At 55.3% G+C, this 15,446-nt stretch overlaps 1 protein-coding gene across 2 annotated transcripts in view; it reads right to left on the bottom strand.

Annotated features, from left to right (window-relative positions):
• Positions 1–11,931: 11,931 nt before the first annotated feature.
• KCNH2 (potassium voltage-gated channel subfamily H member 2) overlaps positions 11,932–15,446 on the bottom strand; it is a 34,203-nt gene continuing 30,688 nt past the window's right edge. For both annotated transcript variants that reach the window (XM_017520501.2, XM_017520506.1), the window contains 5 exons: positions 15,051–15,060; positions 14,612–14,889; positions 14,266–14,452; positions 13,822–13,999; positions 11,932–12,485 (listed from right to left, as the gene is read on the bottom strand). In XM_017520501.2, coding sequence (XP_017375990.1) covers positions 12,336–12,485; positions 13,822–13,999; positions 14,266–14,452; positions 14,612–14,889; positions 15,051–15,060 — 803 coding nt within the window. In that variant the 3' untranslated portion in view covers positions 11,932–12,335. The remainder of the gene's footprint in view (positions 12,486–13,821; positions 14,000–14,265; positions 14,453–14,611; positions 14,890–15,050; positions 15,061–15,446) is intronic.

Below are 15,446 nucleotides of genomic sequence, written 5' to 3'. Positions count from 1 at the left end.
TACTCAGGAGGCTGAGTCAGGAGAATTACTTGAACCCAGGAGGCGGAGGTTGCAGTGAGCTGAAATCACACCACTGCACTCCAGCCTGGGCAACAAGAGTGAAACTCCATCTCAAAAAAAAAAAAAGATTCCTGGTGTGTCACCTCTGACCAGCCCTCGCTTACCCAGGCCCCTCTCTAAGAACCTTATCATTAATAGCCAAGCAGACCCCAGGGTGCTTCTAAACAAAAGGAGCCATCTCTTCCTCACAGGAATAATCTGCCCTTTTCTCAGGACATTCAGCTCAAACTACAGCCAGCTTTTAAAAATACTTTTTCTGCTAATATAGAAGACAGAAATGGCTGTTTCCACTTTCAGTGAGAAAACGTGGAGGTAGGAGGTAAAACCAGGCCCGCAGTGGCTTGCCACAGCGCTGTGCAGGGGAGGAAGGTTGCTGGGAAACCCCTCTTCCAAAAAAATCATAAAGAACAGGCCTGGAGCGGGGCTTCCGAGCCTCAGTATCACGGCCATCTGGGGCTGGCTGATTCTCCGATGCGGGGGCTGTCGTGCCTGCAGGAGGTTAGCGGCATCCCTGGCCTCCACCCACTAGATGCCAGTAACTACCCACCTACCACCAGCCTGAAGTGGAACAACCAAAAATGCACACAGACATTGCCAAACAGGCCTGGGAGCAATATTGCCCCTGGGTGAGACCCGTGGGCTGGAGGTAAGACATGGCCGCCTGGACATAAGAGCAGAACAAGATACCCTGGCTCCGTTCCTTCTGACCTGAGACTGTCCTTGCCCTCCCCTGAGGTTTAGGCCTGTGACCGGGAGCCACTGGCAGGGAGCCAGAGAAATGGAGAGATGGGTAAGGCGAGGGCCTAGGAGCTCCAGCCAGATACTGATTATCCCTGAAAAAGATTCCACTGCTTCCCTCTTCTCAAAGACATAACACCTTCTGGGGGAAGGGATAGGAGCAGCTGAAGGGCTCCACACCATGCCCCTCCAACCCCAGAGAAAGAACCCCAAGCACAGGCCGCCCATTGCATCAGTTACCTTCACACTCAAGAACAGGCCAGGCCAGGCACAGTGGCTCATACCTGGAATCCCAGCACTTTGAGAGGCTGAGGCAGGTAGATTGCTTGAGCCCAGGTGTTCAAGACCAGCCCCGGCAACATAGTGAAACCCAGTCTCTACAAAATAAAAATAAAAATAAAAAAAATTAGCCCAGTATATGGTGCTCACCTGTCATCCCAGCAACTCAGGAGGCTGAGTTGGGAGGATCACTTGAGCCCAGGAAGGTCAAGGCTGCAGTGAGCTGTGATCACACCACTGCACTACAGCCTAGCTGTCAGAGGGAGACCTTATCTCAAGGAAAAAAAAAAAAAAAAAAGAACAATCTGGGTTTTACAAAGCTATGTTCCAAGGGTTGGGAGCATCATAATTCTGCATTTGTGGAACTGAGGGACCAGAGCTGTGTCCTACAGCTGGCCCTGCCTCTATTTCCATGGCCTTGGCCAAGCCACCTACTGCGTCCAGGACTCCATCTCCTGCTCTGCATGGTGAATGGGTAGAGCCATGTGCTCTCAAGAGCCTCCCTCCTGCCATTCTCAGCTCCCAAGCCTGTGCCTGTCCCAGCCTCCAGGGATCTGTCACTTGTTAAGTTTTCTCAAAAGCCCACTTTCCAACCCTGATATTTTCAATTAGCCAGCCAGCTTTCCCTGAGCTACACGACAATGACAACAATGGACAGAATTAAAACCCCAAGTTTCTATTTCCAATCCTCAGGGGCAAGGGATACCCATGACGACAGCATCGGGCAGTGCCACTCTGCTGCTGGTCCTTCATGTACACCGCTGCAGAGAGACTTCCTGAAACAGACTCTCACCTCATCTCCATCACAATCTCAGCCCTTGCTGCAAAGAATTTATAGTTGTGTTAGGTAGACAAGACTAACACCACATTTCTAGTTTATTTCACCAAAGGTGAAATATTCCACCTCCTCCACAACCAGGAAAATTTATCCCCAAAATAACTTGGTTTATATCAGGTGTGTTTCATAATTTCAACCCTTAACCTGTGCTTTTAAATTCCACTTTAAAATACAGAAAGAGATGGCTGGGCACAGCGGCTCACCTCCTGGAATCCCAGCACTTTGGGAGACAGAGGCAAGAGGATTGCTTGAGGTCAGGAGTTCAAGAGCAGCCTGGCCAACATGTTGAAACCCTGTTTCTACTAAAAGTACAAAAATTAGCCAGGCATGGTGGTTCACACCTGTAATCCCAGCTACTCGGGAGGCTGAGGCAGGAGAAATGCTTGAACCTAAGAGGTGGAGGTTGCAGTGAGTTGAGGTCGCACCACTGCACTCCAGCCTGGGTGACAGAGCCAGACTCTATCTCAAAAATGCACTACACTACACTACACTACACTACACTACGAGCAAATCCATCATTAACCTCTGGGCCACAGTGCCCCTCCATCTCCCTCTGGCCCAGGAGCACATGGCCATCTGCGTCCCTGAAGGCTGTGCTGGATGTGCTGACCGTTCTAACAAGAGTCCATCCTGTCCCCTCACGCTTCTCCAGGTGCTAGTGTCGAGACACCTGTTACTCCCTCCATGTCATTCCCAGGTGCTCTCACGGCCAACAGCCAAGTCCCTGCCCCATCCTCCAGAGCCAGTTTCAAATGACCCCACCTCCATTCACAACTGTGCCATTGCTATTATGCATCAATGAATGACTTAAGTTGAATTTTCATCAGCCTGGCCCTGTCTGAGAACTGAGCAGGGAACTGGGACCCTGCCAGTCTCAGAGGCTCATTTGTAGATTCCTCCTCTAAGTAAGTCAAATGCGTCCCTTAACGATTTCTGAAAATAAAAACAACTCAATAACATGGTTACCATAGGAGACTCCTAAAGCCACATTGGTAAGTTCCTCAGACCACAGAGAACACACTATTGAAGTCATGCTGTGAGGAAGAAGTGGACATCCCTCCAGTCCAGAAAACCCTGCCCCTGCGAGCTTTGCAGTGAGAACTGAGAGTTCAGCCCTTTTGGTTTTTATTGTTGTTGTTGTGAGATGGAGTCTCACCGTCGCCCACGCTATCTCATCTCACTGTAACCTCTACCTCCCAGGTTCATGCAATTCTCCTGCCTCAGCCTCCTAAGTAGCTGGCACTACAGGCACCTGCCACCACACCTGGCTAATTTTGTATTTTTAGTAGAGACAGGGTTTCACCATGTTTTCCAGGCTGGTCTCTAACTCCTGACCTCAGGTGGTCCACCTGCCTTGGTCTCCCAAAGTGCTGGGATTACAGGCATGAGCCACTGTGCCCAGCCTGAAAGTTCGGTCCTTTATGAGTCATCCTGGAGCCCACCATCTGGGCGTGGGATATAGGTGAGGTCAGAATCTCAGGTAACCAGATAGCCGCACATAGTTAGCTCTAAGAGGAAATTGCTTCCAAACTGAGTTTACCTAAGTCCCAAGCTATAGTTCATACATGGCCCTGGTCTTGCATAGGGCAGCTTGCAGCTTTCTTATGGGAAAAAAGGGGTGCAAGAGGTGGCACCATCACAGACAGGTGAGCCCTCCAAGAGAGCAAGCACCCCAAATCATAAGCTCTCCTTGACTAACATGGGTGGAGTGAGGAGCAGAACACGGCACCCCACAGCCAGGAAGAAAAGCAGGAACTCAGAAAACAAGCTGGGGACAGTGACTTGCTTCTGTCATCCCAGCTACTTGGGAGGCTGAGGCAAAACAATCACTTGAGCCCAGGAGTTCGAGGCTGCAGTGAGCTATGACCGTGCCACTGCACTCCAGCCTACATGACAGGGTGAGGCCCTGTCTCGAAAAAATAAAAAGAAAAGAAAACTGGGGAAGCTGAATGAGGGGAACGCCAGGCAGTCACAGCTCTTTCCCCCACACTCTAGGCAGCTGGCCTCCTAGCAACCTCCATGGAAGAAGCCCCATTGGGAACCCGTCTGTGGAGAGGGCTGCAAAACGTGCCTCTGCTCAGGCAAGAAGTCCGGCAGCGGACATGTGTCATTATTGAGGAGAGTGTCCTCTCAGCTCCGTGATCCATATCCAGTATCAGTCCTATTAGCGAGCTGGTGGCCCTTGCCTGTAATCCCAGCACTTTGGAAGGCGGAGGCGGAGGTTCACTTGAGGTCAAGAGTTAGAGAGCGGCCTGGGCAACACAGCAAAACCTCCATCTCTACAAACGCTTGTTTTTCAATTATCCAGATGTGGTAGCACACGCCTATGGTCTCAGCTGCTCGGGAAGCTGGGGTGGGAGGATCACTTGAGCTCAGGAGGTTGAGGCTGCAGTGAGCCACAGTCACATCACCGCACTCCAGCCTGGGCGACAGAGGGAGACCTTGTGTCTTAAAAAAATAATAGTTTTTAAAAAATTGTTACAGGGCCAGGTTTGGTGGCTCACACCTGTAGTCCCAGCACTTGAGAGGCCAAGGTGGGTGATCACCCAAAGTCAGGAGTTTGTGACCAGCCTGGTCAACATGGTGAAACCCCACCTCTACTAAAAATACAAAATTATCCAGGTGTAGTAGCACATGCCTGTAATCTCAGCTACTCGGGAGGCTGAGGCAGGAGAATCACTTGAACCCAGGAGGCAGATGTTGCAGTGAGATCATGCCACTGCACTTCAGCCTGGGCGACAAGAGCGAAACTTGATCTCAAAAAAAAAAAAAGTTGTTACAGGACAATGTGGCATCATGTGTCATGCAGTGTCACAGAGAAGCGCTGTAGACTGACAAAGGTTCAGGACAGGCTTTATGGGGAAGGCTGCCGAGAGCCAGGTCTTGGAGAATGAGGAGGACTTGCATAGGATCGAAAGAAGCTCTGTTGGGCACTTCATAAAAGTGAGGCCATGGTCATTTTCTTCTATTTCTCTCATGCGGTTTCAACTAAATGATGAGATACTGAAGGGTGCAGGTGTATCCCATCAGCCTGCAGCAGGACAGGAAGTGAGGGGCTGCGCTGCCCTGCACCCTCCTGCCTTGAGCAACTTTGAGCCTGGTTGCCTCCACTGAAAACTGAGGGGGGTGGGCTGTGCTCTCTCAGGACTTTTTGTGACTTTCTGTGATTCTAGGTGGGGCTCAAGGAAACACTTAAAAGCTTTTAAATGAAAGCTCTCCTGCCCTAAGTTGGGATATAAAATCTCCATGGGGGATCCCGGTCTGCTCTGCTGGAGTGAGGCCACCTGGACAGGCGCCTCACCAGCACTGGGTCCAGCTGTAAAGCTAACCCAGGGCCAAGGGCCAAGGAGACGCCACCCGGCGGGGATGCTGAGGAGAGAGGCGTCTGTCCTGCTGCGTCAGCTACGTCCAACCCACCAAGCACTTCGGCCAAAGGAGCTACCTCTTCACTAGTCACTTTCAGCTTTTCTGCACTTTTTCCATTTCTGAACCACAAATTTGGCAGTTACCCAAAGCGTTCAACGTTTACCAGTCAGTTGGTGAAAAGTTAGCAGGAAGCTTCAAGGAGTCTGTCCTCCGCAAGCAGCGCTATACCCCAACCCCTCCTCAGTCATGTCTGGTGTGACTTGAGTGTCTCATAAGCAATGGCATTTGCCGTCCCCTCCAAACACAGATACTTCACCTGATCCCTGAGGTAACGAGAGGATGGGCTGGGCTGGAGCTGCTGCAGCACCTCGGCAAGTGGGAAGCTAATTGGCTCAGGAAGGGATATTCCTAAGACCTCGGCTTTGTGAGCCCTGAGCCGAACAGCTCAGCCTACAATCACACACCACTTCCTGTGCCCCTCGGGACTGCCTATGTGGGCACCGTGACAGGAGCCACTGAGCCTAGCCTAAACCGACCCCCAGACCTGCACCATGCTCTGCTCTCCCAGGAGGCTCTGTGCCTCCCGTTCAGCTTAGCTCAGTTCCTTTGCAGCTTCCTCACCTCCTCGCCAGCTCCTCATCTCTGCAACGTGATGCCTCATCATGATCACTAATTATTATTATGGGAAAACTGCTTGCTGACCAAGACAGAAGCCTTTACTGCAGCCCCTCCTCCCTTCCAGGGTCATGTGCTCATTCCTCCCTGCAGTTCATCAGATGCATCTGGATAGCATCCCAATGGCTGTGGGAGGACTAGGAAAAAGGTTACCAGTGAGGACGGCGCTGACAGGGTGGCAGAGAGCTTAGGGCTTGAAGGTCTGGGACCATCTTTTAAGTTGTTTTCTGGCCTGTATTGTGAGGTAACTTCCCCAGTGTTCACAACAGCGCCCCCCCTTTTTTCTTTTTGGAGACAGAGTATTTTGTTCTGTTGCCCAGGCTGGAGTGCAGTGGGGTGATCACGGTTCACTGAAGCCTTAACTTTCTGGACTCAAGGGATCCTCCTGCCTCAGCCTCCTAAGTAGCTGGGACTACAGGCACATGCCACCATGCCCAGCTAATGTTTTTAATGTTTTTGAAGGGACGGGGTCTGACTATGTTGCCCAGGCTAGTCTTGAACTCTTGAGCCAAAGCAATCTTCCCAGGCACAGGAACCGGCCCCATGCATAAGAGCCAGTGCCTGCTGAGTCCAATGTCTCAGGTGACTTGACTCAGAACATAAGCCTCGCCCCTGCCCCCAGGCATCCCCAGAGACATGGGGTGGCACTGGGCACATGGACTCAACCCATTTCTCGGTATTTGAAAGAAAAAGCTCCCCCAGGGCCAGAGGATGGAGGACAGCTGACAGCATTCACTCATTGCCATTCCTAACCTTCATTCCTTCACGCTCCTTCCTCCAGCCCTGAGAATAATTACTCTTCCCTAAGGCCACTTAGAGCCCCACAGAAAGCCAAACTTCCCTGCAGAAGAGTCATAATCCCAGCGCACCCAGGGCAACTTGACATTAAACAAAACCCCTCTGCTGAGACTTCCATCCCACCTGAGCTGCCTAAGACCAGGAGATCACCCTGATTTGATCTTCCTGGTGTCCCTAATCAGCAAGTTCCATCTGATTATCTGGCCGTCATCACCTGGTAAAGCAGAAAGGGGAAGCGGAGCTGTCACATATGGTTGTGTTGCTGTGAGAGCCCTCTCCAGACTGTTTCCCTAATGACTGATTTTCTTGCCAGTTAGCATCTAAGTCTTTTGTAGCCAGGCCTTATGCTATTGCTAATTTTAAAATAATCGTAAGAGAATCATGCTAAATTCTTCTGCTCTGGTTTCTTAGCAATGTCTCTTGCAGACTTCCAACTCACTTATAGGGTGTGATTATTAATATAAAATAATGAAGCTGATTATTTAAACAAGCGCCTCAGAATGCGTTCTTTTTTTTCTTTTAAGACAACAGTTAACCCAAAAAACTCGAATTGTACTTGGATGTTTAGTAATTCAAAGTGATTAAGAATCACTTTCCTTAAAATGCTACTGTTAAGAAGATCAAGATAAACTGAGTTTTCTGGGTGGAAGGGCTGGGTTTTTTTGAGACAGGGTCTGGCTCTGCTGCCCAGGCTGGAGTGCAGTGGTGCGATCTCAGCTCACTGAAACCTCCACCTCCCAGGCTCAAGCTGTCCTCCCACTTCAGCCTCCCAAGTAGCTGGGATTCCAGGTGCACGGCATCATGCTGGCTAATTTTTGTATTTTTTTGTAGAGACACAGTTTTGCCGTGTTGCCAAGGTTGGTCTTGGACTCCTGAGCTCAAGCAATCCGCCCGTCTCGGCCCCCCCAGAGTGCTGGGATTACAGGCGTGAGCTACCGTATCCAGCCTTAAATTGAGTTTTTATAGCTTAATAGCATGCATATATGCAGCATTAAGAAAATCATTACTATTTAATCTTTCACTAAGTCAATTTTCACACCAACCACTCTTGAATGACATACAATTACCTTAAAATGCCCCCCAAACAGTCACTTTGGAAAGCCCTGTGTTTCCCATTCATTTCGACGTCATTGAGCACTTGAGATAAACTAACGCACCACGTGTGTCCTCTTATGGTCCTTGTGTTGTCCAGCCAGCAGGGCTCCCACAAGGAAATACCTCTTCCTACAGCAGTGTAAGCTCTCAGTGAAAAGCATGTTCAATCGGGTCTCAGTTCCCAGAAAGTTGTCACCACCGGAGGACAAGCGGATTCCCACAGACCTGAATCTGGAGGTGCAAAGCCCTGGGTGAAACCTCCCTCAGCCTTGACCATCAAAGGACAAATGGACAGCCACCCAGAGGGTGGCGAGCTGGAGCCCTCCACTCAGAGGCCATCTGGAAATTGGAACGGGGAGGAAAACCTCCTGCAAAAATGTATCCCAGCTCCACCTTAGAGGCATCCCAGGGCCTGGTAATAGGGTGGGGCCTGCAAGCCTCCAGACTGGGAGGCAGCCACAGACAGGCCCCAATATTCACTCTACAAAATGAACGGCTGGAGGCTCTTGGTCCGAGTCTCTGGTTTATTCTCCCCACCGCTCCCATCATTCTCTTTCAAATATTTAATATTTACCTTGGCTGTGCTAAAGTTAAAAAAAAAAGATAAGCATTTGTACCCGCATTGCCAGTGAAGGAGTGGGACCTATGCTCCCTGGGGAGATGAGCAGAGGAGGCAGCCACAATCTAAGAGGCCAAGCCTTTGGGAGGAAGGCAACCTCCAGGGACAGAAGCAAGTTTTGGCCCAGGAAACTCTGCCCAGAAGACATCTCCCTATTCTGTGCACAATCCTCAAACACGGGGATGTGTGGGCTTTCTAGTGGCCACATCAGGTGCTGGGCACTGTGCTAGACTGGGTGGAAAGGGATGACAAGATGACCAGCATTCAGCCCTTCTCCTTTACAGAGGACAGACGAGCAAGTAGGCAGGATGTCGGGAGCCCCCTCACACAGGTGCCAGCGGGTGCCGCAGCCAGCTGAGAAGCCTGCAGAAGTCCTTGGGAGCAGCGATGTCCATGCTGGGACTGGGAAGATGGAAGAGTCTCTCCACACCAAGGATGAGGGAGTCTGCATCACAAGAAGAAGGCAAAGATGAAGCAGATGCCAGAACACAGTGAACAGGATGAAAGCTTGCATGGCTGCAGCACTGGACATGTGGCAGGGAGAGGAGGAGAGGGGACAGGCAAGTCTGGAAAGAAAGATGAGAACCTCTGTGCAAACCTGGCATGGAGGGCTTTGTCCTGCAGACAAGGAGAAGAAGTCCATCTGTCCCTCAAGACCAGCAGGCATGTGACTCAGACCACCTGGATTCACATTCTAGTTCCACTCTCAGGAGCAAGGGATGCTCAGGGGAGTCCCAGCCTCTGGGGCTTTGGTTTCAGGTGGTTGGAATAATGCTTGCTGCAAAGGGCATGCTCAGGAAATAACCATTGCTGTTATTTGTCAATGAGATGTGAGAGATGCCCCCACCCAGCTGAGCAGGGATGGGAGCTCAGGTAAGGACAGGTGCTGGAGACCAGCTTGCACCTGGACAGGCAGGCTGGGCATCCCTCCGCTCCTGGAGCTCTGGGTATGGAGGAGGAGGCGAGAGAGGCACCGCCCTGTCCCTTCGGTTCCTGCTCCCAGCCCCTGACCAGACTGCAGCTCAGGGTCCTGCACCAGGCTTCCACCAGGTTTTGACACGGCATGGATCCCTTGCTGTCTTGCCATAGTCCCTCCAGCCCATCCTGCCCCCTGGCTCTCTTGGTTTGGGAAAACCCTCAATTCTGGATGACAGGCCCTTAACAGCCAGGTGACCAGGCCTGCAGGAGGGGAGGCTGCACCACCATGGCTTGCCCTTGTCCTCACCACCAAACTTCCTGTTGCTCTGGGAGCCCAGGTGAGGGAAGAGCCAGAGGGCAGGCCTGCCTGTGGCTGAGCAGTGCAGGCCAGAGGATGGGTAGGGAAAACCTGGAGTCAGACACATCTGCCACCAACTAGGGATGCCACTGCCAGCCAGTCACCAGACCAGCCTGGAACTGACTGTCCTCATGTGGATGCTAACGTGCAGGGTAGGGATTCAGGACGAAAGGACAGAGCACCCAGCTGAGACTGGAAGCAGGGACCACTTGGCAAACACAGCCACTGTGACTGCTCATCACCCACTCTCCAGTCTTAGCAGGGGACTCCTGGCAGGGACTTGGCATGGGGCATCTGAGCAGCCTGGCCCATCCAGACCGAACGACTGACCCCATGACACCCATGTGTCTCTGTCAAGGACCGGCATGGACAGGTTGCCCTCTGCTGGGCCCAGTCCCCATCCTGAGCACAGACACATGCACACTCAAACACACGCATTCACTTCTTGGGAGCACCACAACCTATACCACATCGCCGCCGCCCAGGCAGGCCCTCACCTAGCAGAAGGCAGCTGACCATGGTGCTGGCATGGTGCCACAAAGAAATAACCAGTGGCACCTCTGCTGTGAAGCCAGGAGGGGAGCAAAGGCCCTTCCTTCCTCTCCTCTTTGTGCCCACCAACACCCACCCGGCTGCTGGACACTGAGTGGTGGGCATCAGGCGAGCTCCCAGGATGAAGGCACTCTAAGGACAAGGCTGAGACAGCGCCAGGGAGCAGGGACTGGGCTCAGCTCACAGCACAGCGTGAGAAGAGCATTGAGCTTCGTGTGTACCTTCACTGTTCCCCATAAACTGCTGCCTGGGTTTGTCTCCTGCCCTGGGCTCCAGAGTCCATAAACAGAGCCACGCCCCATTGCACCAAATCTTGGCCACCCCAAGCAAGACCCCCACCTGCACCAACAGTCACATCAGCCTACCAGGAAGGCCTGTGTTCAACTTTCAAACCATGAGCAGAAGCAAGCTCACACACACGTGTGCATGTGTGTCCAAGTGTGGAACAGATCCTGATGCACAACCCTGTCCTTTCTGCCTGGCAGGCCTGTCACCCCTCCCCACCTCTGACCTATGGCTCTCATCCTCCTCCCTGTCTCTCCCAGGAAAGGGGGAGATCCCTTCCTTCTCTCCTCCCGGCTCTGAGCACAGGGAACCTGCCAGGCTGCTCAGAAACCAACACCCGCCCCACCCAGACAAGGGCAGTGAGAACGGCTCACTCATCTTTAAAACAGAGTCAGCAAACCCACCCCCAAGGGTCAGAGGTTTCGAGGATTCAGTGAGAAGCTGCTGAGGTCTCTGGAGGCCTCTGGCAGCTCCTGCCTGCAAACCAGCCCACCTAGGCACAGCCTGCCCGCTGCCCATCGGCACTCTGCACCAGCTGCAGCCCCAGCACCGCAATCCTCCAGGGGCCTCGTGTCCTCGCAGGCCCAGCAGCACATGCACACACACACACACACACACACACACACACACACAGGCACAGGCACACAAAGGCACTTATGCACACACCATTCACTGTCTCCAGGACCTCTGCCTTGCTTGCTCCCCGGTCATGGGAATGAGTCACCCTGAAGGCTGTACCCTCTTCAGGAAGCTCCTCAAGATCCAGGATCACAGGGGACCAAGGTGATCCAAGAGAGGCCCATCTGCAGCCAGACACCAGGTGAGCTCTGGTCAGGGCTGGGGTCACCAGTGTGTCCAGGCCCCAATTGTATTGGACAAGATAAGGCCAAGTTGGAGGTGGAGGTGGGGGCCAGGACTCAAGCCAATTTCAGGTTAGGGTCAATGCAGGCTCAGGGTCTGCTTGGGGGAGACAGCACATGGCTGTGTCGGCAGTCAGCATGAGGCCAGCTGTGGGAGCCAGGGTGCCCTGCCTAGCAGAGGCACATGGCCCTCAGGCGCTGGACGCCAGGCCACTGTCCCATTAGGACTGCCTCTAAACGCATGCAGTCCAGGGGATCTTTGTTATCCTGAATCCAAGGCCCTATGGAGACAAGATTCTGTCTCCCTGGAGATGACCTGTGTCAGCACAGGGAGCACCGCCCCCCCAGCACACACCCACACCTGGATATAGGGCAGCCCTGTGGGCCTGGGCACGTGGCAGACCCGGATTCCTGTACAGGCACCCCACGTATGTCCAGACGATCACAGGACACAGCAAGTAATAGTTACACCTGCCCAGCACCACTGGAGTCTCCTCAGGATAATTATTTATTATTCATAGTCATCAGCATCTTCATTAATTATTCATATGATCCTTAATTATTATCCTTAACAATAAGAGCAGTAAATAGCAGAAAAGTCCTTGAGGTGCCTAAGGCCCAGGGCCGGGTGCCTCCGGGCAGTTAGACCAGCTAATGCCCTCAGGGCAGTGGGGGGACCACAGGCCCCACCCACTGCCGGCCCTGCCCCTGCCCCTCTCACTGGGGCTCAGGGGACTGCGGCAGGAGATGGTCCCGAGGGCCGGGGGGAGGAGCAGTGCCTTCGAGGTCCTCTCCCCTTCCACGGTCAGGGCCTCCTGAACAGGGCCTCCGAGGGGAGCGGCCCAGCAGTGCTTGATCCCTGGGTGAGCCACATGTCCACACTGGGCAGCCCCACTAACTGCCCGGGTCCGAGCCGTGTCTGTGCAAGGGCTGGGAGGTGAGGGCCCCCAGCTGGCCCGGCAGGGAGAGGCGTCGCGTGGGGCCATCTTGGGGAAGCTCTGGGTCCCCTGGGGGCAGCTCCTCACACGCCATGAACTGGGAAACCTGCAAAACACACCGAGCATGGGCAGGTGAAGAGGTCATGGAGGAGGAGGAAGGGGAGGAAAAGGGGAGGAAGACCCGGCGCATAGAGGTTGGATGGGAGGAGGGTCAGGTGGGCAGAGGAGCTGGAGGGGACAAGGAGAAGGGCCACGGCAGCAAGAGCAGGACAGGGGCCACCAAGGGGAGGCACCAAGGTGTGAAGTAGAGAAAGGCACTCTCCCAGGGCAGAGGCCTAACAGGAGAGCTGGGAGCAGGGAAAACCTTAGGCCTTCAACGTGGCCGCTGAGCCCAAACCCAACCTGGAATAAGCAGTCTCTGCGCTGGGACAGAAGCTGAGACAGAAAAAGAGGCAAGATTCCTTCCCACAATCCAGAAAGAACTCAGGGACCTAGAAAGAGGCAGGCTGGCGGCCAGGCATCTGAAGGCCAGGGAGAGGGCCGGGGCCGGCGGGAGGGGTTTGTGGGTGCCGAGCGTCTGCTGGTGAGAGCTCTGCGTGGGCGGCTGCGAAGGGAGACTGGCACATTTGCTGACGTGGGCCCTGGTGTCTGCAAACAGGAGCAGGCAGCATATGGGAGGGGGGAGCGGATGCCAAGGAAAGGGGGGAGGGAGCAGATCCCAGGCCGCCTCTGGCAACCAGAGGAGTCCCCATAAGGGACATGGAGGGTGGCACAGACACTACCATCCTGCAGAGGTCTGGGACATGCAGACCACCCGAGAGAGGACGAGGGGCAACTGAGACCCATCTCTAGCAGAGGGTACAAAGCAGGCCCAGGAAGTCCTCCCCTGTGGGCTTGGCCTCTGAACCCTGGGAAATGCCAGGCGTCCTCAAGATGACCCTGTGACGGCCAGTGCCAAGGGCGAAAATGGGCAGGACAGTGAGACCAGGGAGTGTCACTCACGGCAGGGACCTGGGACCCTGTCCCTGGACACACTGGCATGCAGCCTCCACCGCCAGGCCTCGGGCTCCATCGGTTCTGCTTGGAGACTACCCATGGCCAGGACACAGGCACCACAGTTGGAGCTGGCTCTTCAGGTGATGCTCAGGGCCTGGCGGTGGAGACTGTGGACACTAGGGGAGTGAGGCTGTGGGCCACTTACCCTGAGGGTTCCCTGCGTCCAGCTGTCTAGGGGCTTTGAACAGGGGACTCTCCTGCCCTCCCTGAGCCTTCAGCTCCTGAGGCAGCCTTCCTCCAGGAGGACAGGGAGGAGGAGGGCAGGAACAAGGGTCAGGGAGGCTGGGCCACAGAGCCCAGCAGAAAGGTAGCAAAGCAGGTTTAGACTGGTTTTGGGACAGAACAAGTGGGTAGGGGTGCCTTGAGGAAGGGGGACCAGAGCTTACCTGAGAAAGCGAGTCCAGGGTGAGAGGGGCGAGGGGGCTGACGGGCAACATGGGGGACGTGGAAGTGGGGCCAGGCCCTGGGGTGGTCACAGCACTGTAGGCAGGTGGGACCAGCGTCATCTGCCTCTGTAGCAGCTGCAGGACGGTGGCCATGTCTGCACTCAGCCGGGTCTCCAGCCTGGGGCAGGAAGCGGGGGAGAAACTCAGGGAAGTGGGGACACCAGGGACAGACTCCGCTGGGAGTGGGGAGGGGGAGGGGCGTCTGGTCAACCCAAGCCTCTGAGCTGGGTTGACCAATGTGGCAGCCTCCAGCTCAGCTTGGAATGGAAGAAGGGGATCCAGCTGCCGCACACACAGACAGGCCCTCTCCCTCTCCCCAACAACACCGCCAGGACCTGGACCAGACTCCAGGGCGTCCCCCGCACCCCACCTGCACTCCCTCACCTGTTGAGTTGGCGCTGGAGGGCATCCAGCCTGCTCTCCACGTCACTGCGGGGCCGCCGACCCGGGCTGGAGAGGGGGATGTTGAGGAGGCTGGGGGTAGGGGCAGGGCAGCGAGGGAGCTCCTGGTACTGGCGGCCCCGACTGTCCCCCCAAAAGCTGAAAATGTTGGACACTCCCGAGAAAGCGCCTGCAGCGGAAGAGCCATTGAGCCGGTGAGCAGGTGAATACCCCGCCCACCCTGCCGCAGCCCCGCCCACCCTGCCGCAGCCCCGCCCACCCTGCCGCAGCCCCGCCCACCCTGCCGCAGCCCCGCCCAGGCCCTCCCTCGCCCACCCCAGCCGCGTACCCGACAGGGGGTTGCAAGTGTCGCTGCTCTTCTCACAGTCCTCCGTCAGGGGCTCCCCACCCGGCAGCTCTCCGGGGGGCCTGGGGCTGGAGAAGGGCACCAGGCGGAGGGGGCTGGAGCTGCGGCCTGGGCCCTCATCCTCACTGCTCTCAGGGCTGGAGGGGCCACTGGACGGGCTGTCCCCCCACGGCCCCCCCGGCCGGCCCCGGCTACTCGGCCCTGCCCCCGCCCGGCCCGGCCCCAAGGCCGACACCTCCCCTGGCTGCTCCGTGTCTGTGGGAAACAGAGAATGGGCCTCAGAGAAGGGTGGGGAGGAGAGAGGCAGGGGTGGAGGAGGGGACAGGAGCCAGCCTGGGAGAGGACTGGGCAGGACGCCCTGGTTTGTCCCCCGTTGCCGCTTCTGCTGTCTTGCACCCACTCTCTCAAGCCAACCGAGAACTCCCTGCGCCCCCTGGCTGCCCAAGCACCGGCAATGGTGGTGCTTCGGGGGTTGGGGTCTCTCTGGGACTTCCAGGCTTCCTCCCTATTGTTGGTCCCCCGGCCCTCCTTTGTCCTGTGACTTTCCTCCTCATTAATTCAGGGCAACGCTCACAGAGACCCCAGCCCTATGAGGTCCAAAAAGCCTAGGCTTGCCCTGGAGGGTGGGAGGGGGCTACCTGGAGGAGGTGACAGCTGCAGGAGCCCTGAAAGATGGGCAGCATCTAAACAGCTGGGGTGAGGAGTGGGCACACTGGAGGAAGGGATGGGAAGGTCTGGGGCCTGAGTGAAGCAGACACGGCCGCCTGGACTTCGGGGTCCCAGCCTCACCTTGGCCCCGCCCTCCTTCCCCTCCCTC

Source organism: Cebus imitator, unplaced genomic scaffold (assembly GCF_001604975.1).
Source record: "Cebus imitator isolate Cc_AM_T3 unplaced genomic scaffold, Cebus_imitator-1.0 Scaffold20, whole genome shotgun sequence".
Lineage (NCBI taxonomy): Eukaryota > Metazoa > Chordata > Mammalia > Primates > Cebidae > Cebus > Cebus imitator.
Note: the sequence above shows the minus strand (reverse complement) of the source record. Positions and strands in the feature narration are given on the sequence as shown.